We start from the raw sequence: 25,612 nt of genomic DNA on the forward strand, positions 1-25,612 counted from the left end.
CAACGAACAAGCCTCCCTTAACCTTGCCTGAATGACTCATGCACAGTTAATAGCCTGTCACTGATGGTGGTGGTAGGTGGTGTTTCTCAAGCCCTTGACAGTGTGATCTGAATTCAGATGGCTTCTCGACTCATTATGAAATCTGGTTGTGTTCTTACAGTGGACTCAGTAAGTAAATTATTGAGTTGTTCCTTTATTAATTCATGTCATTTATTTATCAATTCTCTACATAACTAGACTTCTATATAGGATTTTTTTTTTTCATTTTAAGTATGTGCTTTTCACAGTGAAGACCATTAGACACCTGTTAAGTGATTGGCTCTTTCATATCTGATGAGAAAAGAAAAGATTAAAGATAAAGAAGAGGATAGCGTACAGCTGCACTGGGCTATATGTTCTGAGATGGAGGGCATACTTCTGTGTATCACTTAATAAGACCAAACAAAAGGGAAGCTGCTTCACTTGCAGATGAAAATAGTTCATTAGATTCTAGTCGTTCTGCCATTACCTAGTTTGTAGAACTTTCAGGAGGAATCTGATATGGGCTGAAGGGCTTTGTGATATTTTCTCCAATTAAGCCCAAGTTTTTCAGAGGATTTTCTTTGCATACTTAGCATAGTTAGAATGAACAAGTTAAGGTTTACTGTAAAATTTAAAAATCATCATACTATTATATTATATATCTTTCCCCTTAGCCTAACTGTGCATATTAAACTAAATATTCACATTCAATGCAGGTCTAACTCACAAGCATAAAATAAATTTTCACTAATTAATATACAGACAAATAACTGAAAAAAAGCATATTTGCTGATTTTTTTTTTAAATTTTAAAGTATCTCATCAGTTTACTGTCATGACAATTGAGATCAGATACTGCCTATTGAGGCATCCAGTTTCTTTCTTTAAAGATAATTATATTTTGAAAAGTCAAAGAACTTAACTTTCAGATTTTTTTCAAGTATATTCAAATGAACCAGAATACAAACTGCACTCTTCTTTCTTATTAATCTTACTAATAATTCTTATCTCTCCTGATATTTTACTAATCTCTTATAGTTGTTTTAATTAGGTCAGAGTTTTTATTTTTGAGAATAAACACTTTAGAAGATAGTTTAATAAAATTCTCTTCATTAGGACAGAGAATATTGATTTTCCAGTAAGAGAAAAAGGTGAGAATTTTACTAAAGTTTTAGATTATTTCAATTATTACATATTAATCTCTTTTGAAAGCCCGAGTCCTAAGCATTCATAATTATAATTTAAGTATTGACGTTACCCTATATATTGTATGCTTTAACATTCTGGTCACAATATTTGAATAGAAAGTGTATAATTGCTTCCTTCCAAAAATTTTATATCTATTTTCCAATAGCTGCTTCCTTATATTTGTCTCCTATCACTGAAAAATATGAAATGTGTACCATTGAAAAAAATCAATATAACTCATTTTTTAAGCTCTTTGTGATAGACTTTCATGCTTACTGTTTGACAATCCCAACATGTTCATAATCAATAATCACAAGTTCCATTGTCAGGTGGCACAGTGGTAAAGAATCTGCCTGCCAATGAAGGAGACACAAGAGACACAGATTTGATCCTTGGGTCGGGAAAATCCTATGGAGAAGGAAATGTCAACCCACTCCAGTATTCTTGCCTGGGAAATCCCATGGACAGAGAAGCCTGGTGGGCTACAGTCCACAGGGTCACGAAGAGCCAGACATACCTGAGCATGCACATGCCACTCAAATATTAAACTTCATTATGAAATGCATCTTCTAGAGAAAATAATTATGGATAAAATTACACTAGAATTAGAATTAACTATAACAGTCGCCGTTGGCTGTCTACTCAGCATCCAGTTCCAGCTCCTTCATTCCTAACAGAATCTGATTCTGTTTATTGTGCGCCCCTATGTCATGTCACCCAAATACCCAGGTAGGCATCGCTCACTCTCAGTATCATGGTAGAATTTGTTACTCCTAGGCTTATAGTCTCCTTGCTCATGATTAGTTTAAGACAATATGATCTAAATATAACCAGTGTCTTGAGAAGTCTTCTGATGGCTTCAGAGAAATGTTTTCTAATCTGGAGGTAACCACCAGATGAATCTAGCCCCTTCTCCGGGGGATGCTGTGTTGTCTGGGTATCACAATTCAGAGATGCTACAGCTATCATTCTAGCAGACTGAAGATGAAGGCAACCATACAAATGGCAGAGCAGAGACAGGAAAGGGAAAAAAAAAAAAGAACCCAGATCCTTAATTTTCATTCTTGAGCAAGAATCAAGAATGAACCTACCCTGGAGCCATTTTCTTTTCCTGGACATGCTGTAATACGTGATCATGCTCGTCTTTAAGTTGTTTGAATTGGGGTTTCTGTTGCTTTCAACCAAAATCATTCCCACTTACAACACAGAGAGCTGAGCTGCCCTCACTTCACCAGCAGGAAACGGCTGTCCTCTCAGGGTGGCCAGCACAAGCTAGAGTGATGGCCAGAACCTGGTCACGCCTCCTGCTTCCCACACTGGTGCTCTTTCCACCAGTTTATGCGATAGCTACTGCTCTGAAATCCACGCTATTTAGTAATGGCAAACAATGGCTAGCCAAGAAGTCATCCCAGGAAGGAGAATTCAACGACAAAAGAGCCTCTGATTGCAGGGAGGATGAAAGGTATCCCAGAAAACTCTTTATGTTATTACTCCAAGATTATTTTGAAGTTGTCTATTACAGAAAAAAAAAAAACCCAAAAAGATAATCCATTTTCAGGGCTAAGAAATGCAGAACATCAGTACAAAGGAAAAATAAGCTCTGAAACAGGAAATCTACATAGCTCTTTCCTCCAGCCTCCCTCCTGCCCCCCATCCTAGTCTCTCTCTCTCTACATGTTTCACTGACTCTAAAAACAAAAAGGCACGAAACAGCTCTGTCAGCCCTAGCAGCATTCTCCCTCTGAGAGGCAGAGCTTTGCTACACAGATACTAGCAGGGATACCACAGCTTCTAGGACTTTACTCAGTAGATGCACAACTTTAGATCCTTTAGTAACAGTGATGGGTTGAATAGCGCCCCCTCCCAATGATATGTCCAGGTCCTAAACCCCCAGAACCTGTAAATGGGAACTTATTTGGGAAAAGAGGCCTTTGCAGGTGTGATTAAGTGTAGGACCTTGAGATGGGAGCACCCTGGATTCAGTGAGGACACCGCAGCTGATGACCAGAGTCCTGAGAACAGAGGAGCAGACGGAGCTGTGAGGCAGGACAGAGTGGAGGCAGCCACGTGAGTGTAGGCTGAATGGACCCCTGGAGCCACCATAGGCCGAGGATCCTCTCAGAGACTCTGGGGGTGCAGCCCAGCCAACACCCTGACCCTTGACCTCTGACCCTCAGAAATGAGAGAAAAGAAACTGCAATTTTAAGATAAATCTGCAGTAGTCTGTTATGCTAACCTAGGAAACTTACATGATTCAGTTTAGTTCAGTGCAGTTCAGTCACTCAGTCATGTCTGACTTTTTGCGACCCCATGGACTGCAGCAAGCCAGGCCTCCCTGTCCATCACCAACTCCCGGAGTTTATGCAAACTCATGTCGATTAAGTCAGTGATGCCATCCAACCATCTCATCCTCTGTCGTCACCTTCTCCTCCTGTCTTCAATCTTTCCCAGTGTCAGGGTCTTTTCAAATGAGTCAGCTCTTCGCCATCAGGTGGCCAAAGTATTGGAGATTCAGCTTCAACATCAGTCCTTCCTATGAACACTCAGGACTGATTTCCTTTAGGATGGACTGGTTGGATCTCCTTGCAGTCCAGGGGATTCTCAAGAGTCTTCTCCAACATGATTACACAGTGTTATTTGAATTTGGACAGCCAATTTGTGCTTTAAAGTCAGTTGTCTTGAATGAAGGTAAAATGACAGGAAGAAAATGACAAAAAATGTGTACATAGACCTATTTCCCTAGTAAGATATTAGTTTCCTAAGAAGCAAAGAACACATCTGTATTTACTTTGAGTCACCTAAAGCATAGCTAACTACAGAAAGTGTCTAAACGTAGTTCTCAAAATTGATAGACTCCATGAGAAAAATCACATGGTTACCTCAGCAGGCTAAAAAAAAATAACATCATTGATACAGTTCAATACCTTTATGAGAAAAAAAACCCTAAATATATGAAGTATAGAAAGGGATTTTATTTAAAATTGATTCACCAAAACTTATTTTACTTTATGTACAAGTACTAGACATAGTCCCTTTACTACTGGAAGCATGGCAAAGGTGCTCTTGATCAGGTAGCGCAGGTCCTGGACAGGAAGGTAAGAAAAAGACTAAGAAAGGAGGAGACAGAACTGTCCATATTTGTAGACAATATGATCACTGATATGAATATACTAACATTATTAATAGAAAAAAACTATTAAAACAACAAAAGTATATAGCAGTTATCAAATATAGTTAACGCAAGAGACTAGCAGGATCTGTATACACTAACAATTGTTAATTAGAAAAAATTACCTTCACTGTAACAAGAAAAATTGTAAAGTACCTAGGGATTTTGTTGGAGAAAAATTTAAAACTTAAGAGAAAAGCTAAAGTAAAGTGAAAGTGTTAGCTGCTCAGTTGTGTCCGACTCTTTGTGACCCCAGGGACTGTAGCCCACCAGGCTCCTCTGTCCATGGAATTCTCCAGGCAAGAATACTGGAGTGGGGTGCCACTCTGTTCTTCAGGGGATTGGAACTCAGATCTCCTGCATTACAGTCAGATTCTTTACTGTCTGAGCCACTAGGGAAGCCCAAAGTAAAAAAAGCATATTCTATGTCCTTAGATAAATCGCTAAGGTACTTTTATGTGGTAAGAACTGAGTGTGTTTGGGAAACAATTGCTCTAACAAATGCTATAACATCATGTGATCTGGTGGCAATTTAAGACAAGTGGCATGTTAGTGGTCCAAGAACAAACATGCAGACAGTACAGAGTAGAGAAATCAGAGAAAACGTATGTGTGTGAGTATTGCCTCCTGGGAAGCCCTGTGAAATACATGCCACCTCAATAACTGAGAGAATAGCTCATTTAACAAATAGACTAGTGAAAACTGGGGCCCTAAGTATTAAAAAACATGGAGTTCCTAACTTGGTATAAGATCTGGACACCAGATAGATGAAAGACAAAACTATAATGATAATTGAATAAAATGTCGGATAATACCTTTGTGATGTATGGTGTAGGGAAGTATTTCTTAAAGAAAGCTGCTGAAGCCCAACTCATGACAAATTTGAATACATCCAAGTTTGCAGATTTCTGTTTAATGCCGGACTCCATAAAGTACATAGACAGTTGACAGAGGTGAGAATTTATTTTTAACATCTAAAACTGAAGTAAGACTAGTGTTTAGAATAGACAAGAAAAACCTCATAAAACAGCCAGAAAATAAAGGGACCCCAGTATGATATGGACCAATGATATGATCAAATAGTTCACAGAAGAATAAATTTGGAAAGCAATTATGCACAGGAAGAATTTCTCAGATTCATTGGTAATAGAAAAACGTATGTTTAAACACAATTGAATATCACTTCACACCCATCAGATTGGGAAAACTTAATGGTAGGTATCAATGAAAATGTGAGACTATAGAACCGTCATGTACCCAGTAGATATATAGAGTGGAGATGCCTTCCGGAAATTCATCTGGTTGGACATATTCAGGCACTCCCACACTCAACAAATGATCTCATTCTTTTTGTATATCCCAGAAAACTGCTCGCATTGGGTCATAAAGACACAGAACCAAAATCTTAATTACTGCACAGTCTGAGGTAATGAGCAGTAGTTGGCTATCTAGTTTCTATCACTGGGAAAAATGGAGAAGCAAAATATAATGGATGTAAACTATGGGGTACAATGTAACAGACGCAACTGACAAATAGGTCTTAAAAGCCATAATGCAGCAAGAATTAAAAATAAGAAACACAATAAATTATAATACAATATTACTTAAGTGAATTTACACAGCAGGAAATGGTCAAGAAATCAACAGTATACACTTATTCACAGAAAGTTTCCCATCAAACTCATTATAATGATAATGGAAGTGGAGAGATGAATGAGGTTAAGGAATGAAAATAAAATAGATTGATTAATCAAATATAATAGAGATGAATGATGATAGCAATTAAGTCAACCTTTGCAGCTGAGTTCTATCACACTAGAAAAACAAAAAGAAGGAAGGAAGGAAAGGGAAGAGAGAGAGGGAGAGAGGAAGGGAGGGAGGGAGGGAAATCTACTTCCCATAGAAAGTCAGCTGAATGATACGTGAAATTCTAGCAGGTCAACTGCTATTAATTATATGACTATTACAACTTCCCAGTGCTCTGGGTTAGTCTTCTGCTCAGCTCTCTATGGCCTAGTATGTGAGAACTCCTAATATAGCTAATGAGAACAATTATGTTTCTCTAGTAAAGGACATAGAGTGGAAAAGAGTATGATTATTGTTTTAGTTGTTTGGTCACTAAGCTGTGTCCGACTCTTTGCAACCCCATGGGCTGTAGACTCCGCTGTCCATGGAATTTCCCAGGTAAGAATACTGGAGTGGGTTGCCATTAAAGGGAAAGCAACATTCCAATTATTGTTCGAATGTGATTAAAGTGCATAAAATATCCAAGCTTTGGGGATAATAATGGGTTTGACTTCATGAGTTTACTTGCAAGGCGGGACTCGCATAAAAGATAGCAAAGTTGACTTTTAGGTCCACCATCAGTGAGTCGGCTGTAGCAGCCCTAAGACTAAGAGAACTTCCTGGTAGCTCCAGGATTAGGACAATTCCCACTACACCAAGAAAATCTTTTTATGAAAGGGTTAAAAGGATTAGTGGAGAATTACAGGCTACTGCAAATCTGATTAAATTTTAATTTTATAGTACCTGGATTTCTATGATTAACTTGTTTCAAAGGAAAACTAGGGGGAAAACAGTTGCACAACATTTAACAATCTCTCTCTTTTTTTCTCTGTCTCCAAATAAATGGCAGAAAAACAATAATTTCCCTGAATATTGTATATAAGGAATTCAATCACCTCTTCAGGACATCAAATTATGTATAAAAATAATTTTTATTTCAAAATTATTTTTACACATAATTTAACAAAGGCAATAATTATCATCATAACAAGAATTTCACTGATTCTCAAACCCTATGGTTCCCTAAACTAAGAATATGTTCTCTAAATAAAATCAGGTTAGAGGCTATTATTGGTTTGCAACTTAAGACTGTTTCATAGGCAATTAAAATTTTACCTTTTGCTATTGAAGTATTAGATGTAAAAAGGATTTATAATTTTTAAAATATTATATAAATTTGAAACAAATATTAAACACCACTATTTATAAAATAAAAGATGCTATATAGATATTTACAGCAAGGTACAAAGTAATAATTCAAGAATAGAGTCTCACTGAAACGTTCTTCAAATTGTAAGCTGTAAATAAATATGCATTCATTACTTGAAGTATAATACATAACATTTCTTTAATGGTAGAAAAACAGTTTATCCTCAGTGAACATTATGCAATTATCATTTCTCCTGCTGCATCTGTCACATATTAAACAATTAAGCAGACTTTGTTAATGGGTAAAAAGAGATTTTTAAAAACCCCAAATGCATTGATGATATTCTGAAATAATAATTAAGGGCACTGGATCTAAATCCATTAAATATATATAAAAATGCTTCAGAAATGATGGAAATAATGTCATAACAAGATCATGCTGTTGAATGTTCTTTCTCAAATTACTATCTGATTTACCACGAAAAATGGCTTGTTTGAAACTACAAGTTACTTTATCATGCAAATCGGTCTCAGAATTTTTCAAAAGTTGGTAAGAAAAATGTCTCTGGTTTCAAAGATGCAAAATCTGAGGCAGAAATGACTTGTACAACCATAACTGTTTTACATTTACACATCATCTTACATGAAATTGTCATCTCGCTTTCTGAGCTATAATATTATTTGATTTTACAGATAGGAAAGTGAGAGAAAGACATTGTTTAAATCACATTTTTCCGCTGATGTAGTACCACTGTGGATGGCTGCCTACACACAAGTGAGTAGTTTAGAAAAGTGAACAAAGACAGTCATTTTCCTAACATAAATCCTACTGCTGCATACTCTAAGTCAATTCTAGATTACTCTTACAGGTATTTTCCAGGAGTGTGATTCCATATTTCTCAGTGAAGAGATGACTCTCATGGACCAGTAAGTAATAAACAAATCCTGATGATGGAGTGGTTGCTTTTCTAAGACTTCCTTAAACCACACAGCACGATCATTACTGAAGATTTCTTAGATCCTGCAAAATTTCAACTGACCTTGACTCAAATATTATAAAGACCAAGTCTAACTCTGCAAGTTCCCTATTATTTTGAGAGCACAACTTCACAAATTCTCTCCATCCAGAAGTCTTTACCCATGGCCTCTATTGCTGATCTCTGGGAGCTTCTATTTATAATCCACCACCTCTGTCAGTCAAGTGCATGCAGCCTTGGGCATAGCCCCCCTTCATCTTATCCTACATCAAACCAACATTTTGTATTCCATTTCTATGAGTCTTCCCTGAATAACTAGTACTAGTGCTCAGATATTATGAGACAATTAATAAATGACCATGGATTAACTGTGACTGCTGCAGGAACCAAGGTGTGTGTCCATGGAAGCTTCTGTGCAAGAAACTGAGATGTCTTCAAACTAAGGGATTATAGAAGGATGAATGAATGAATGAGTAAATACACAAGTGGATACAATGCCTTAACCCAAATAAGTGAATATCACTCTGGGAACTTCTGGAGGGGTTTCAGGAGTATCCACACCGATGATCATTCTTCACATGGTGCCCAGGAGGTGCCCATCTAAGCATTAAGCCATTTCTTCATGGAATCAAAGTGAAAATCTTCAAGACACCACATTGGACACAATGCTGCTTTCACATTTCCCAATGCTTTTGCTTCTAGCATTAAGGATACGCTCTATTTATGGGTGGCTATTCTTTGTAAGGACATTTTCATCTTTTCCCCAATTCTCTTGGATGTTTACATATAGATAAATACTGACAACTCCAATAGGAGTAAAGTGGGTGAAATAAGATGATGTTTTCAATGTCAGGTTGTCGGGGATTTAGAAATAAGACTGGTCCCGAAACGAGCATTGCTTTTCTTGCATCATGTAGAATGGGAACTTCACATAGGTCTATCTTCATTCATCCTTCTAAGGGATTTTATTTATATTTTCCTCCCCACAGGCTGCACTCATATTTACTTTATTAAAATTTCTATAAACTGTTTCTTTTTTTAGGAAATTAAGGAAAATTTATTAGCTGATTCTATGTAAATTGCTTTAGCTCAGTTTTCATTGAGGATAAATTTGTTTTGAATATCTGTTATGACAATTATATACGGCTACATTTTCAACCCTAATGCATTTTTAATAACTCGCTTCAGCAGCTAGTGATTTGAATTTCAAATTTCTTTCTACCAAGAAGTAAAAAAAAGTACATACCATCTTATGGCAGTTTCATATAAAAACTGATTTATGCTGCAAGATCTCTCTCACAGTAAACAAATCAAATGTCTAAATGAGATCATTAATACTCATAAGCTCTAGAATATGTATGTTCCACATGGAGTATAGCATTAATTTAACCTTGGTGCAGAAATAATTGTATCTTTAGATTATTTTTCAGAAGCCCCTCACTTAGATTGGAAACATTTCATTTGATTGATTATTTTAATTAATTGCTATAGAACACTACAGAGTATTTTAGAGCATATCAAAATAACTGACTAATCACAAGTTTAAGGTATTTAAACATTAACAAATTGAACAATTTGGGAAATCCATAAAGGTCTATATCTTTCAGCCATCTTGAAAATGAAGTCTTTTTTTTCCCAATTCTGGTGATCTGATAATTGGATTGACCATCAATGCTTGAGGGAAAACAAAGATTTTTAAATATGCCACATTTTTTCATACAGAGATCTTTCTTTATTGACCTGACTATCAGAGGTTGTTGCTGCTGTTCAGTCTCTAAGTCGTGTCCGACTCTTTGTGACCCCATGGACTGTAGCACACCAGGTTCTTCTGTACTCCACTGTCTCCCAGAATTCGCTCAAATCCATGTTCATTGAGTTGGTCATGCGTCTAACCATCTCATCCTATGAGCTGTCTTCAATCTTTTGTCTCTCCTTTTGTCTTCAATCTTTCCCAGCATCAGGGTCCTTTCCAGTGAGTTGGTTCTTATCATCTCATGGCCAAAGTACTGGAGCTTCAGCTTCAGCATCAGTTCTTCCAATGAATATTCCGAGTTAGGATTGACTGGTTTCATCTCCTTGCTGTCCAAGGGACTCTCAAGAGTCTTCTCCAGCACTAAAATTCCAGAAGACTTTAGAATGATCACATTTTTCAGCTAGTAGTATATTTAAAGAGTCTTGGTAGTGACTATACATTTTATAAATAATTCTGGTTAGGATTTTCATGTTTATTTTACTGGCAGTTTCTCATTTAAATGGGGCTCTTCGTAATATTCTAACATTCCTTGAATTAGCTGGGGTTTTTTTTTTTAGTCCAAGTTTCCACTTTTTGGTTTGTAACTCTAGATAAATTTATAATTGAAATATCTGTGAAATACCCTGATGTCACCCTAAGGTTGGAACTAAGGTCAGTGTCTTTTAGAGAAAATGGTTAATTTTATACTGAGAAGGGGCTTCCCTGATAGCTCAGTTGGTAAAGAATCTTCTCCAATGCAGGAGACCTCAGTTCAATTCCTGGGTCAGGAAGATCCGCTGGAGAAGGGATAGGCTACCCATTCCAGTATTCTTGGGCTTCCCTTGTGACTCAGCTGGTAAAGAATCCGCCTGCAATGCGGGAGACCTGGGTTTGATCCCTGGGTTGGGAAGATCCCCCGGAGAAGGGAACAGCTACCCACTCCAGTATTCTGGCCTGGAGAATTCCATGGTCTGTATAGTCCATGGGATTGCAAAGAGTCAGACACAACTGAGCGATTTTCACTCTCACTTCAAGGCTTTTACAGATGTTAATATACGCTCATCTTCATATGAATTCTGTTCAGTTGATCTCCTGGGTAGTTTCACTATAATCTGGCTTCACTTCCAACTGTTTAATAGTAGATATGCGTATATACCATATAACTACCTCAAAACCTAACATGTGAACGATGACCTTTTCTTCACCCTGTCTCTGTGAACAGCACGACCATCCATCCCTCATCCAGTTCCTAAAAGGCATCAAGTCTCACTCCTCTCTCTTCCATTTCCCTGCTATCCAATCAGTCACTAGGTCTTTTTTCTTACTGCAGGGGCTTTACGGAGTTGTGTTCGTTCCTCCTGCACAACAGTGTGAACCAGCTGTGTATAGGCTCACGCCCCTCCCTCGGGGACCCCCTCCCTCCCCCAGTCCTGCCCTCCAGGTCATCACCGCCGGGCGGAGCTCCCTGGGCTCTTCTGCAGGCTCCCCTCTGTTTTCTGTGGCAGTGCATGGATGTCGGTGCTACTGTCCTGATTCATCCCCCCTCCCCTTCCCCCCATTCACATGCAACATTTGCATCTCTATCCCTGCCCTGGAAATAGGTTCATCTGTACCATTTTCCAGATCCCACATATACGCGCTAATACACGACATTTGTTTGTCTCTTTCTGACGTACTTCATTCTGTATGACAGACTCTCGGCCCATTCACGTCTCTACTAAATCTTCTCAATTCTCCTTGACTATCTGGAAAATATCACCAAAATCTATCTCCTCTCCATTCACTTCACCTTTCTCCATTCAGGAGTCTATTTTAGGGAAATGACAATATTACAACATTTACAACATTTAATTATATTGTTTCTCTGTGTATATTCTATTAGCCTATTCACTTGACGTGATGTCACACAATACGCATTTGAAGATATGAAAAATCATTTAAAACCCTTCACAACTGCTCTGTTGCTTAAAGGACAGAGGTTAAAGTCACATGGAAGGCATTTATGACCCTTCACTGACCCCATCCACGTCCTTCCAGCTTACCATCCATCACCATAGTCCTCCTCTCAAGCTTTGCCAACACTAGAGAGATCCCTCAGATTTTCTTCAACTCACCGTGCAGTGTAACTTCTTAATATGTTTAATCACCTTTTCTCCCTCATATAATGCATTCCTCTCCATTATTTTGCTTTGTCAAAAACAGAGCAATCTAAAGAAGCCGCTTGGAAAGTCCTGTTCTCCAGAGGTAGAAAACTGTTCCCTTATACTTTTTTTACCACGTTTCATCGTATTTCATTATAGTTAGCTATTTATAACCTTACTTTCTCAGATTGTAAAAACATAAGACAATAATGATAATTAACTCTTAACATTTTCTGACCGCTCTAGTCTCCAAAGAGTTCACAGGTAGTTTCTTATTTATGGCTCATAACTCACAGAGAAGGAGGGCAACTCTCCCTACTGGGAAAAGAAGAAGAGCATCTGATCTTCATCTTCTGAACTTCAGTGTCTATTTTGTCACTAGACAGTGTAGTCTCACAGGACTATGCATCTTGCTGTTGCTGTTCAGTCGCTAAGTCGTGTCTGACTCTTTGTGACCCCATGGACTGCAGTGTGCCAGGCTTCTCTGTCTTTCATTGTCTCCCAGAGTTTACTCAAATTCATGCCCATGGAGTCAGTGATGCTATCTAAACATCTCATTTTCTGCTGCCCCCTTCTATTGCCTTCAATCTTTCCCAACATCTGGGTCTTTTCCAGTGAGTCAGCTCCTTGCATCAGGTGGTCAAAGTATTTTACATATCTTATTAAAATAGCACTTTATTTGTTATACTGAATTGGGTTTGATTGTCACGTCCCAGTCTTCAGGATAAGGCTCTTTTCCTTCGTAGCGGAATGGAAATTACTTTTATAGGCAAGATGCACCTGTGTGTTCCTTATCTCATCCAGTGAAAGCAAGTATTTACATGGAAAGTTTTTACTTTAACTTGAGCAACTTTTACTTTAATCAGAGTCACCTAAAGGCGATATAATTTTGATGGCTATGTACAACTTTATCATGTGTGAGTGATAAAGAATGGCAGTATTGAATAATAGATGATAAATGAGACTTTAAATAATGCTAGTTGTATATTAAGAAAAAAAAAGAAGCAAAAATCAGTGTCATAGAACTAGTTAAGACTGTGGGAAGAAGAAGAGAAGTAGTGAGGCTGACACAAATATTTTGGTTTGGATGCCTAAGAGACATTTCAAATTTAACATACACAAAGTGGAAAGCTTGTGATTTTTCTTTTTTTTTTTTTTACTCTAAGCCTGTAATAAGACAGCCAGTCAAGCATTAGGCAAAACTTGCTAAAACAGTATCAAAATAAGAGAAGAGACTATTTATATTTTTCCTGAAAACACTCTTTAAGATTTCTTATTACTGATGAATCATGATGAAATTGTTCTTCCATATCAGAACTGGTCTAACTTCATGGTATTACTTTGCAATCACCATAGAAAAAATAAGATAAAATTTCTGAAAGGAAATTTAAACCACTAGGAAACAGAATTAGGCTCTCGAATACTGTGAAGGATAAGTTGTAATAATAGAAAACTTTAATCTTCATAACACAGCCACCAGAAAAGTAAATTTTAGCTGTCACATACACTGAATCTAGTTATTAATGTGCTTTAGGAAGCTCTAAGCTACAGTCAGTGATATCTGTTTAGTTATTTATTAGAAGATGAACCATTCCTATTCTCACTGTGCGCCACAGGATCTTTTGTGACTCAATTTTCACAGACTGGAGAAAGCTCACATACATAAATTGTGTATATTTTAAAAGTATTAGTGATAGTTTTCTAACATTAATTTTTATTTAACCCATTTATATCCACAGTCATTTTTTTCTTCTTTTTTTTGTTAAAATGAATGCTCTCTGGTTCTGTTAAAGACCAAACCCTATCATTATACACAGGAAACTTCTAATCATCACATTTTTGGTTTACTAGATTATTCCCACTGGCATACAAGGATATTTCATATTTTAAAAACATCTGTTATATATAGGCTCAATTTTACAGCAAAACATCTTGAAAATAATTGCCTGGGTAGCTGTCTGTTTCTTACCCCTCAATCTCATGTAAGCTACTCCAAGTGAAATTAGTCCCCGTATTTCACTGAAAAAACTCTTGGCAAAGCCATTGAAGACCATATTATAGATCCAACAGTCCCTTTTCTGTCACCTTTCTCAATCTCTACAACTAGACACAGATCATTCATTCAAAAATTTTTTTAGTCTTCTCTTAGTTTCCAATGGTCTTCAAGTTATTCTTCCTCACTACCGCCTGCTGTTCTCAGCTTTCTCTCCTGGCCCCTCCACCTCTGCTAATCCTCTAGTTGTTGGAATGTTAATTATCTCCTTTTTCTTCATTTTCTCCTAACAACATCTTATCCAGTGCTCCAGAGTAAAGTACTATGAACATGCCAATGACAGTCAAGTGAATAACTTTATCAGTGACATTTCTCCCACCCAAGCCCACATCTGTTTATCTAATTGACTACTTGACATTTTAGTTTGAATGCCTAATAAACATTTCAAATTTAACATATGCTAAGTGAAATCTTCTGATTTGTACTCAAAGGCTGCTCTTCTATCTTCCTCATCTTCATAAAATGTACCATCCTCATCACTGTTGCTCAAGTACATGAGTCCAACTCTTCATTTACACACTACATTTAATCCATAAGTACTTCCAGTCTGTTTTCACAAACTATACCCAAAATTTGTCCTTTAACCTCCAGCTTCAATACTATCACATTCATTGAAGTTACCATCATATCTAGTCTAGATGAATAATGGCCAATATTTGCTAAATTAACCATACGACATCTTTGTCTAGTTTTGGTTTTCAGTTTTGGTTTTATCACTCTGATAAAGTGAGTTGGAAAGGATTTCCTCTTTATATTTTCCTTAAGAATTTATGTGGATTCTTTTTTCACTTTAAATATGTTATAGTATTAACAAGTGAAATGATATGGAGATCAAGTTTTCTTGGTAGGAATATTATTGAACTATAAGTTAAAAGTTTTTATTAGATCTTGAACTACTGAATAAGCCTGGGTGGTTTGTGTCTTTCAAGGAGTTTGTCTATTTCATTTAATTTGTCAAAAATTTTAAATCACATTTGATCACAATATACTCATTATCCTTTTAATATCTGTAGAATTTGTAGTGGATAAGCCCTCTACTTATCCCAGTCTTTGATTTTTTAAAATATTTTTCTTGATAAGTTTGGTTAACAGTTTATCAAGTAAATGTTGTTGTTGTTTTTTGTTTTTTTTTGTAAAAGAAGCAGCTACGGAATTTATAAAATTTCCTTATTGTTATTTTGGTTTATATTTCATTGATATTTTCTCCTCCATTTATTGTTTCTTTCTAATGTAAGAACTTAAAGATATACATTTCCCTGTAATTACTCAGGTAGTTCTATATTCCACACATGTTGATATTTGTATTTTATGATTTTTGAGTCTAGAATATTTGCTAATAGACTCTGTGACTACTGCATTTCCTTTTTGATTATTACCCCTTGGAATATGCTAATTCCCAAATAATTAGAGTTTACTTGATAACACGAACTTCTAATTTAAATTATTTATGGTCAGAGAATATACTCTTTATGACTTCAGCTCTTTTCAATTTATTAAGACTTGCTCATATTGAATTAAAGTTATCTGCATATGTGTGTCTTTTCGCTGGAATACAAGCTCTTTCAGGGTACGTGTATCTCTGTATCCCCAGTGAGGAGCCCAGTGCCAGGTATAAATCAGATACTTTATCTCTGTCTAAACTATTAACCCTAATAAGTGGTTATGATACTGGAATGTTGCCATTTTTCAAGTAAAAGATGGCTGAGTCATGAGTACACGGACTCTAGATGCACTGACTAGAGAGTGTGCAGCCAGGATATATCAATGACCAGCAGGCAAGTGTTCTGATCAGGAATCCACAGAACATATACTATGCTCAGTCTTTCAAAATTTTACTCAATAACTAAATGTCACAGACTTACTTTCCAGTTTCTTATTAAGTCAGGTTTAAAACTATTGCCACGATCTTTATCATCATACAAAATATCAACATGACTTCAGGCTACAAATGTATTTTCCTCTAAAAATAGACATGTAATATAACAATTTTAAAATCCATGTACTCAAGAGAAAACCAAACTCCCATGAGCTTATAAGTGTTTTGGCAGGAACTTAAACTTGGATTCTCCAGTAGTAAATGTATATTAATATAGAGAGTACCTCATAGAGAGTTGGAAAAGACCCTAATGCTGGGAGGGATTGGGGGCAGGAGGAGAAGGGGACGACAGAGGATGAGATGGTTGGATGGCATCACTGACTCGATGGACATGGGTTTGGGTAAACTCCGGGAGTTGGTGATGGACAGGGAGGCCTGGTGTGCTGCGATTCATGGGGTTGCAGAGAGTCGGACACGACTGAGTGACTGAACTGAACTGAACATAGAGAGTTAAAGAAGTTCACATTTTAAGCCTTATGATACAGGTTCAAGTCTAATACAAATGACTGATAGTTATTTGTGTAATACAATTGGTTAGCACATTATTGCTAAATAATCTGTTTTTTAATAGATTTTACTTTTTAGAGCAGTTTTATGTTCACTGCAATGCTGAGCAGAAATTACAGAGATTTCCCGTTTATTGCCTGCCCCCACATGCACTTGGGCTTCCCAGGTGGTGCAGTGGTAAAGGATCCACCTGTCAATGGAGGACACATAAGAGATGCGGGTTTGATCCTTGGGTCGGGAAGATACCCTGGAAGAAGGCATGGCAGCCCACTCCAGTATTCTTGTCTGGAGAGTACCATGGACAAAGGGGCCTGGAGGGCTACAGTCCATGAGGTTGCAAGAGTCGGCTATGACTGAGCACACACACATGGACAGCCTCTCCCATTAGCAACATCCTCACCAGATGGCACATTTGTTATAACTCATGAATGAATCTACTTTAATACAACATAATCACCCAAAGTTCATATTTTAGGGCAAGGTTCACTCTTGGTGTTGTATATTTTATGGTTTTGTACAAATGTATAATGACATACGTTCACCGCTATAGGATAATAAAGGGTAGTTTCACTCTCCTAAAAACCTTTGTTGTTCAGTTGCTAAGTTGTGCCCAACTTTTGCGACCCCAAGGACTGCAGCAAGCCAGGGCTTCCGTGTCCTTCACAAAAAATCCTTGGTGCTGTGCTTATTTATTCCTGCCACCCTCCTCATCCCTTGAACACACTCTATTTTTTAATAAAAGAAGAAATTAAAACTATATATCACATAAAATAAACTCCACAGACCCATTACATTATTCAGGGTAACTTATCCTATGTTACCGCCGTGAAGGAATTAAAGTCTTTCCTGAGCTTATGTGGGCATTCTGTCAAAAAGCAACGCTGCTCCACAGTTCTTCATTCTGATCATGAATCCTCCACGTCACTATCAAATACCTAACTCGTTTTGACATTATCACCAGAGATAACTTTCAGCAGCACATTCAGTATCATTCTACGGCGATTTCTCACATACTTTAACTTTCAACTCATACTCACATATTTTTAGGAAATTGATATTTGACTCATAGGATTTATGCCACATCTCTACATATCAGCATGCACAACGATTGCTTTCTTGTTAAGTTGTAAACAGCAAGTGCCTTGTACATTAACAGTGTCATTAACACTGCTCACACCAGCCTCAAAAGTTTTATCTCCTAAACATTGCCCACAGTTAAAATCAAAGTAACAAACGCACAATTAACCTGAACAGAGGGAAAATGCCTACTCAGCACCTTGGGAAATGATCTGGTTGAGTTATGAGGCATCTCATTTTGCAAAGTAGCAATAAAAATGAGCCTTTCATTTTGCAGAGGTGCCACTGGCATTTACAGCAGATGATTAAAATAAAGGAGAAAAATAACTTTTGCATTTTATCAGCACAGGGACGTTTTATCCTGGCCATGCATTCTGGCCTCTGCAGATTTCATCTATCAAAAGAAATGTCTCCACAGTTGTTGCCAAGGGTCCAGTTATTCCCCAGAGATTCCAGAGACCGTGACTTACCTTATGAAAGTTCCTGAAATATGCTGCCTTCTCATCGGGAAATTTTTCTAGCCTTCTGGGTCCTTTACTAGATGCCTTCTTGAAAACCAACCAGCATCGTCTGAAAATCTGAAAGGAAATAAGGGAATCTTATTATCTTTCTTTTTGCATGCGTTTAGTAGCATCAGGGGTTTATCTATTCAATTAACCCAGTGGGAATAAATTGTTTTAAATGCACTTATTTTATAGAGAGAAAAAATTGGGATCATAGGCATGTTATTCTTTCAAATATCAGCAAAACTTTAAAACAATATTAAATGTAAAATTTTATATGAAAAAATTTTGTGTTGTGAGATTTTCAGTGCACTGGTTCCAATCCTCTTCAGTCTAATTAAATCATCTGGGTATCAACACCATATAAAACTCTTACCATTCTAGTGACACACAATTCTGTTTTCCGTGATCATGAAGTAACAATTTACTAACTTAAGCACTTCATAATGCTCGATTTCCTATCTTTGGAAAGACATCACATTTAAAAATTAACTTATCTGGTACTATTAATTTTTAAAAACCCAAATGCTCATATATTACTTTAGAAAATGAAAGAGAAATATTTTTTTATAATGAACACATCTGTTTCACCCTTTTATATTTTCATAGCAACTAGTATTTATTAAATTCTTATTGACACAATAGGCATTTTAAAATAAATTTTAAATAAATTAAAATATTTAGACACATTTAATCCTCATATTCACTATATGAGGTTGTCAGCACTTTAGGATAAAGATAGTTTAAAGTATCAGGATTTGAACATACATCTGTCTGAACAAACATCTCTTCAGCTTTAGTTAAAAAAAAATAGGGCTATGTATTACACAAACACAGGCCCTTCTCTCTGGACTTCCTCCTGACTTTACAGGACTGATTCTTACACTATCAGTTCATGCCCACTTTATCACCCTCCCTCCACAGGCATGTTTAAGGCAAAGCAATTAAAGGAGTCTCCTTTTCAACCACTGAAGAGGTCCAGAAATACAAATTTCCTATTTCAAAGTTTTATAGAAATGCATATTTTTACGGGAGTTAACATTCCCTATAGCTGGAAAGTCAGATCACTCTATTTCCTTTCTATTTATTTCTTTAAACTGCAAAGTGGCTATGCATGTGCAGGTTAAGTTGCTTCAGTCGCGTATGACTCGTTGCAACCCTATGGACTGTAGCCCTCCAGGCTCCTCTATCCATGGGATTCTCCAGGCAAGAATACTGGAGTGGGTTGCCATGCCCTTCTCCAGGCGATCTTCCTGACCCAGGGATTGAGCCGGCATCTCTTATGTCTCCTGTATTGGCAAGCAGGTTCCTCACCACTAGCGCCACCTGGGAACTAACAGGCCAGATACTGTAATTCCTCTGGAGTGTGCATTGTTTGTTTTTCACTAGAAGACAGTCTTTATCCTGTTCAAAGGCACTCAGAACAGTCACATGAAGACCTTTCATCATAAACGCAGAATAAATAGAATAACGATTCAAATATACAATTTCACTTTATTCTTGCCAGCTTTTCCAGCTCCTTCCTGGTGGCTTCGCAAAGTGAATGAAGGGCAGCCCTGGGCTTCCAGCACACATGACCGCATCTCTTCTCCACAAGGCGGAGATGTGTCTCCTCCCATCACAAGTCTCCTAACCCCTCCCTGGAAACAAGGAGTTAAGGCTTTCAGAGCTCCAGCTGTTCTTTCTACATGCTTGCGCTCCACAGGCTAAATTCTAGTTCTTTATTTGTTGACCCGGTACTAATCTCCATCCCAAAGTAAAACATTAAAAGAGGTAATATAAATGTTGATAGTAATATGATATCAGCATATGGTTTGTTGGATTCCTCAGCCCCAGTGTGATGGTTTGGAGGTGGGGCCCCTAGGGAGGTAATTAGGATTAGATGAGATCTTGAGGGTGGGGCCCTCAGGACAGGATTAGTGTCCTTATGGTTTATGTCCTTATGTAAAGAATGTGCCTGCAGGACACCACCTGCAGGGCAGGAGACTCAGGTTGGATACCAGGAAGATTCCCTGGAGAAGGAAATGACAACCCACTCCAATATTCTTGCTTGGAAAATTCCATGGACAGAGGAGTCTGGCGGGCTACAGTCCATGGAGTTGCAAAGAGTAGGACATGACTGAGCAACTAAACCATCACCACCAAGATAAGACACCAGAGAGCCTGACCTCTCTCCATGCCCTCCCAGAGAGGTCATGTGGGCATGTGGTGAGATGGTGGCTGTGGGCAAGCCAGGAAGAGGGCTCTCCCCAGAACCTGACCCCCCTGGCCCTTGATCTTGGACTTCTAGCTCCCAGAACTGTGAAAAAAATAAATGTTTGTTGTTTATGTCACTCAGTCTAAGGTACTGCATTATGGCAGCCCACAATGACTAAGACAGATACTTCTCCAGATTTTGTTTTATTAGCAGAGTAGTAGTATAGTAGTACTGTGAAAGTCAAAACAGTTACATGAATCTGAGTAGAAGTTTGAGAGATTGGAAGTAGATAAACATATCATTTGCAAAGTGGGACATATATAGATTATTAGTAGGGCATATATAGATTATTAGTATTTATCTCTTGATTATTTTTAGTGGATTGGGAATTCTAGTTGAGGTAGAAAGATCCTATTTGAATGGAACTGAGACTCGAAACTCTGGTAATACAGTTTCTGTTCTTTCCTACAGAAGAATTATTTTCCCTGCACCCTGTGCACTTTATTGCTCAGGAACCATGGCGATGTTCAAATGAAGTCTTGTAATGTTCTGGAAATACACAAATATACTGACTGCAGTGTCCCAGTGTTATGGGACAACACTATTTTCTGCTAAAGAGAGAGATAAACATTGTAAGAAAGCATAAGTATTTCCATTTAGGCACTTGATATTGCTATAGAACAAATCTGATAATGGATAATAAGGAAAAACAGATCTTATCTCTTTGCTATTACATTAACAGGCAACCACATATAGATAAAACTGATTGTTAAAGACCTGATGTAATAGACTGTTTATCAAGCAAAGGCCCTCAAGTTATTATTTTCTTGCTTTGGCATAATTCTAGATTTATAAAACATTAGCAAAAATGTAAAAGATTTTACCCAACTTCTCCTAATATTAACATCCTCAATAAACATGATATATTTTTCTAAAACTGAGAAATAAACATTGGTAAAATGCTATTATCGAAAATACAGATTCTTTTCAGAAATCATCAGTCTTTTCCACCGATGTCCTATTCTGCTTTGGATCCAGTCCAGGGTTTCCCTGGTGGCTCAGAGTTGAAGAATCCGCCTGCCAATGCAGGAGACACAGGTTTGATCCCTGGGTTGGGAAGGTCTCTGGAGAAGGAAATGGCAACTACTCCACTATTCTTGTCTGGGAAATCCAATGGACAGTGAAGTCTGTCCGTGAGGTCTCAAAAGGGTCAGACATGACTTAGCAACTAAACCACCGCCAGGTCACCATGTTGCACTCAGTCTCCTGTCTCCTTGTGTGTGGACAGTGCTCACCCGTGTCTGGCTCTTTGAGACCCCACGGTCCCTCCAGGCTCCTCTATCCATGGGATTTCCCCGGGAAGAATAATGGAGTGGGTTGCCATTTCCTCCTCCAGGGGATCTTCCCAACCAGGGATCGAACCTGTGTCTCTTACGTCTCCTGCACTGGCAGGCGGGTTCTTTACCACTGTGCCGCCTGGGCTTCCTGTCTCCTCCCTTGTCTCCTTAGTCTCCTCTGATCTTTGATAGTTTCTCAGCTTTTTTAGTTTTTATGACCCTGACGGTATGGAAGACTACTGGTCAGGCATTTTGCAAAAAGTTCCTCAATTTCTGTTTATCTCAATAAAATCATTTTTGATATTTCAAAAGTCTAATGAAAGTATCACAATAAAGTGATTAAAATAAAATAATTTACTGGGAAAAATAGTATGAATTATCATGACTGTGGACTAGTTATATTTTGATGTTTATTTGATTTTTAAATTATTTAATAAATGCTAATAAATGCAGAGGGTTTCATTTTTGGCTTTTATTGTCTTATGTTTTTTTCAAAACATTTTGCTTTGTGATGGGAGTCAGATAATATAAAGGGACTTGGTGCTGAGAATTTGCAAGTGCCATTCTGTGTCAATGTGAAGTCAAATTCAGCATGAGTCAGCACTCTGAAAGCCACCTTCAAGAAACACGCAATTCATGGGAGCATGAGGAAATCACCTCTCTGTTCCTCTTTACCAACAGGATTTCAAAAGCGTGCTATGCTCTGCTTTAGGCCCTACAGCTGATGCCTGATTTGATTATGTTGGCAAAATTCTGGAGATGAGCAGCAAAAATGACTGCTTTAGTACAGGAGGGCTGTAAGCTCTTGTGGCACAGTGGTAAAGAATCCGCCTGCAATGCAGGAGACTCGGGTTCCATCCCTGGGTCAGCAAGATCCCCTGGAGAATGAAATAGCAGCCCACTCTAGTATTCTTGCCTGGAGAATTCCACAGACAGAGGAGCCTGGCGGCCTACAGTCCATGGGGTCACAAAGAATCAGACATGACTGAGCAACTAACACTTAGACCTCCAGGAAATCACTCCTCTGAGAAGAAAAAATAAAGGAATAGGTCTTCTTCTGCTTATTTTTCAAGTGCATGAAAAAGATCCACCCCAATTAAATAGGTATTTTTATTTTTGTTCCATGAGACAGGACATACATCACTGCCCTTCATTAGCAGCGGGGGCAGACAGACACTGCTTGGCTTTTCAAGGGTATGCGAACATGCAGGGACCATTTGGATGGTTAGCGACAGGACTAATTGCCTGCAGGAAGATTCACCTTCTCATGAGTCCTGTCCCTTCTCGGAAGACATGCCTGCCATTGCTGTTCATGATGCTGCTTCATTCTCTCCTGGGGAGTTAACCCATTTCACCATCTCATTCAGAGCTATCTCCTAAACATGCCAGTTGTCTCACCAAACAGGCTCCTGGGTACCCTTCAGGTTTTCCTTCTAGAAAATTCCATGTTGAGGCCAGGAGTGTGGGAATCCCCCGGATACAAAACTGCTCCACGTCTCAGTTTTCTACTGCATTAGCCAGCCAGCCAGCTTGCCATAGTCAAATACCCTCTGGTTTCCCTGCCACCTGATGAAAAGCCTCTTACCTCATAGCAATCTCGTTTCTTTCATGCTGTCTCCTCTCCAAGATGATTTTACACAAAGGGCATCCTTTTTCCATTTAAGACTCACTGTCATGTAGACAGCTTGATTTCTTGGCTGGAGTTCCTAGCCATAACGATGCTACTTACCCAGAATCCATTCCTAAGATTTAACTTGACTAAAAGTTGGATTTAATGGGCTATTCCATCACAAGATGGTGACCTAATGAACTCTGCACTTCAGGTAGGATTTTGGTTAAAACACTTGAGAGAATTTTTCATTATAGAAGCTGTCAAATGTGAGGGTCCACTGCCCTAAATGGAGTGATGGAAATTTCATTTCTGGGGATTTCAGAGAATACAGAAGACAGTGGCATATCCAGAGCATCTTATATTTGTTTTCCCTTCTGAAAGCAAGATACTATATACATGATAACTTGGGGTATAGAATTCAATTGTTTACTTATAACTGCATATAAGATGAATATATCAAGACAACAAATAAACAACCAAATAAGTAAAGCCCATTCTGGAATAGTTACTGCAGGCTCATGCTATGAGTAAATTCAATTACTTAGTTCTGGGTCTTTGTCCTCTCACAAAATGTATATGGTACTATGAAAGACACACTGTGTTTTTGCAAAAACAGTTAATACACAGGATTAAGCTTAATGCACAGATGAGTTTAGCTTCAGCTATCTTTTCAATAGGGATATGAACTTTCAATACTGGCTTATATTTAATTGCTGTCAAATATATACCAATATTAGAATCAGTCTCAACCATTCATTCATTCAAAAAATACTTGAGAGCTCTTTGTTCCCTGGATATAGTAGTAAAAAAAAAAATACAGATTAAAATTATAACAGTAACAATAACCAAAAACACACAACTTTCTGCCCTTATGGAAACAGAGTTTTTGCCTCTTGGAACATTCATTCAACTGGGTAGCCAGATGATGGCAGATAAATAAGTGCATTTGTAAATAGTATTTTTCAGTCGTGCTAAGTGCTGTGGAGGGGTGGTGAGGGAAGGCTCACCCACCAGCCCACATTTCAGCAGTGGAGTAAGTGAGACAAAGGGTGATGCAGACATTTGGGGAAAAAGTGCTTCAGTAAGTCAAAACTGCAAGAGCAAATGCCCTAATGAGGGAGCCTGCCTGAACTATTATTCCAAGAACTGCAAGGAGCCAGTGTGGAGGGCAGTGAACCACAGAAAGGATTGTAGGAAATAAGAAAAATATTGGGAGAGCCAGGTCAGGAAGGATCTTGGCTTTAAGAATTCAGTCAGATTCATCCACTCTTTCTCTAAGTTATAGTGGATGTTCTTAAACTGAAGTCTAAGTAAATTTAGGATTATAAATTAAACGAAAGTCACAAACAGAATGAAAGTGAAAAAACAGAGGTACAGGGTCAGAAATATTAGGCATTTCAGGTTGATTTCTTTTAAATGCCTAGATTTTTCAAGGCACATGTCATCTCTAACTGTCAGACCTGCAGCTGTCAACTGCAGTGTCTACAGTCCTGTGGTTTCTGGATGTCTGGAGAATAGACTACTAGAATCAAGTATAGCCACTGTAAGTTCTCCTTTGTATACATTTGCAACTCTGGATATAGTTCACAGCCTACTGAGTTCCCTGAAACAAATGCACTGGCTCTCTGATAAATGTAAACCCAAAGGGTTTTTCTCCACCTGTGAACTGATTAGAAATACTTAAGAATACAAAAGCAATGAAAAGAGGTGAGCCAAAGGTAACTTTAAAGGTGTTATAAGGGGCACCCTGGTGGCTCAGACAGTAAAGAATTTGCCTGCAATGCAGGAGACCTCGGTTTGATCCCGTCAGGAAGATTCCCTGAGAAGGGAACAGCAACCCACTCCAGTATTCTTGTCTGGAGAACTCCATGGACAGAGGAGCCTGGTGGGCTGCAGTTCATGGGGTCCCAAATAGTCAGACAAGACTGGGCAACTAACACTTTCAAGCAGCCCACAGTGTAAAAAAGCAGAGTATATTTCTGGGGATGTGAAGATGTAGATACATTTCCTTAAATATCCATAAGTCTAAATACATTTATTTTTATCTGTAACTTAATTTAGCAAAAAGCTAATATCTCATAAAATATAAGAATTCATATCACTAATTCAAAGGTTGTTTTCATTAATATTTTAGTATTTTAAAAATACTTCTACTGGCCATTTCTGTTTTAGATTATATAATATTTGACTGTAAAAAGCAGAGGTCATTAAGGATGAGAGGAAGCAGTGTATATGGCTATCCATTTATGTTTATATATAAATGCATTTGCCCTTACATCTATTTGCCTT

The 25,612-nt window shown here is 37.9% G+C and overlaps 1 protein-coding gene across 14 annotated transcripts in view; it reads right to left on the reverse strand.

Moving 5' to 3' along the window:
- The window catches only part of DOK6 (docking protein 6), a 364,846-nt gene that overhangs the window by 234,019 nt on the left and 105,215 nt on the right, over positions 1-25,612 (reverse strand). For all 14 annotated transcript variants that reach the window (XR_014074854.1, XM_081562684.1, XM_081562696.1 and 11 more), the window contains exon 2: positions 18,145-18,252. Coding sequence is in view for 10 of the 14 variants with exons in the window: in XM_081562684.1 (XP_081418810.1) it covers positions 18,145-18,252 (108 nt within the window). In the remaining 4 variants the exon portion in view is untranslated. The remainder of the gene's footprint in view (positions 1-18,144; positions 18,253-25,612) is intronic.

This window comes from Giraffa tippelskirchi, chromosome 14 (genome assembly GCF_054371585.1).
Source record: "Giraffa tippelskirchi isolate mGirTip1 chromosome 14, T2T-mGirTip1v1.2.pri, whole genome shotgun sequence".
NCBI lineage: Eukaryota > Metazoa > Chordata > Mammalia > Artiodactyla > Giraffidae > Giraffa > Giraffa tippelskirchi.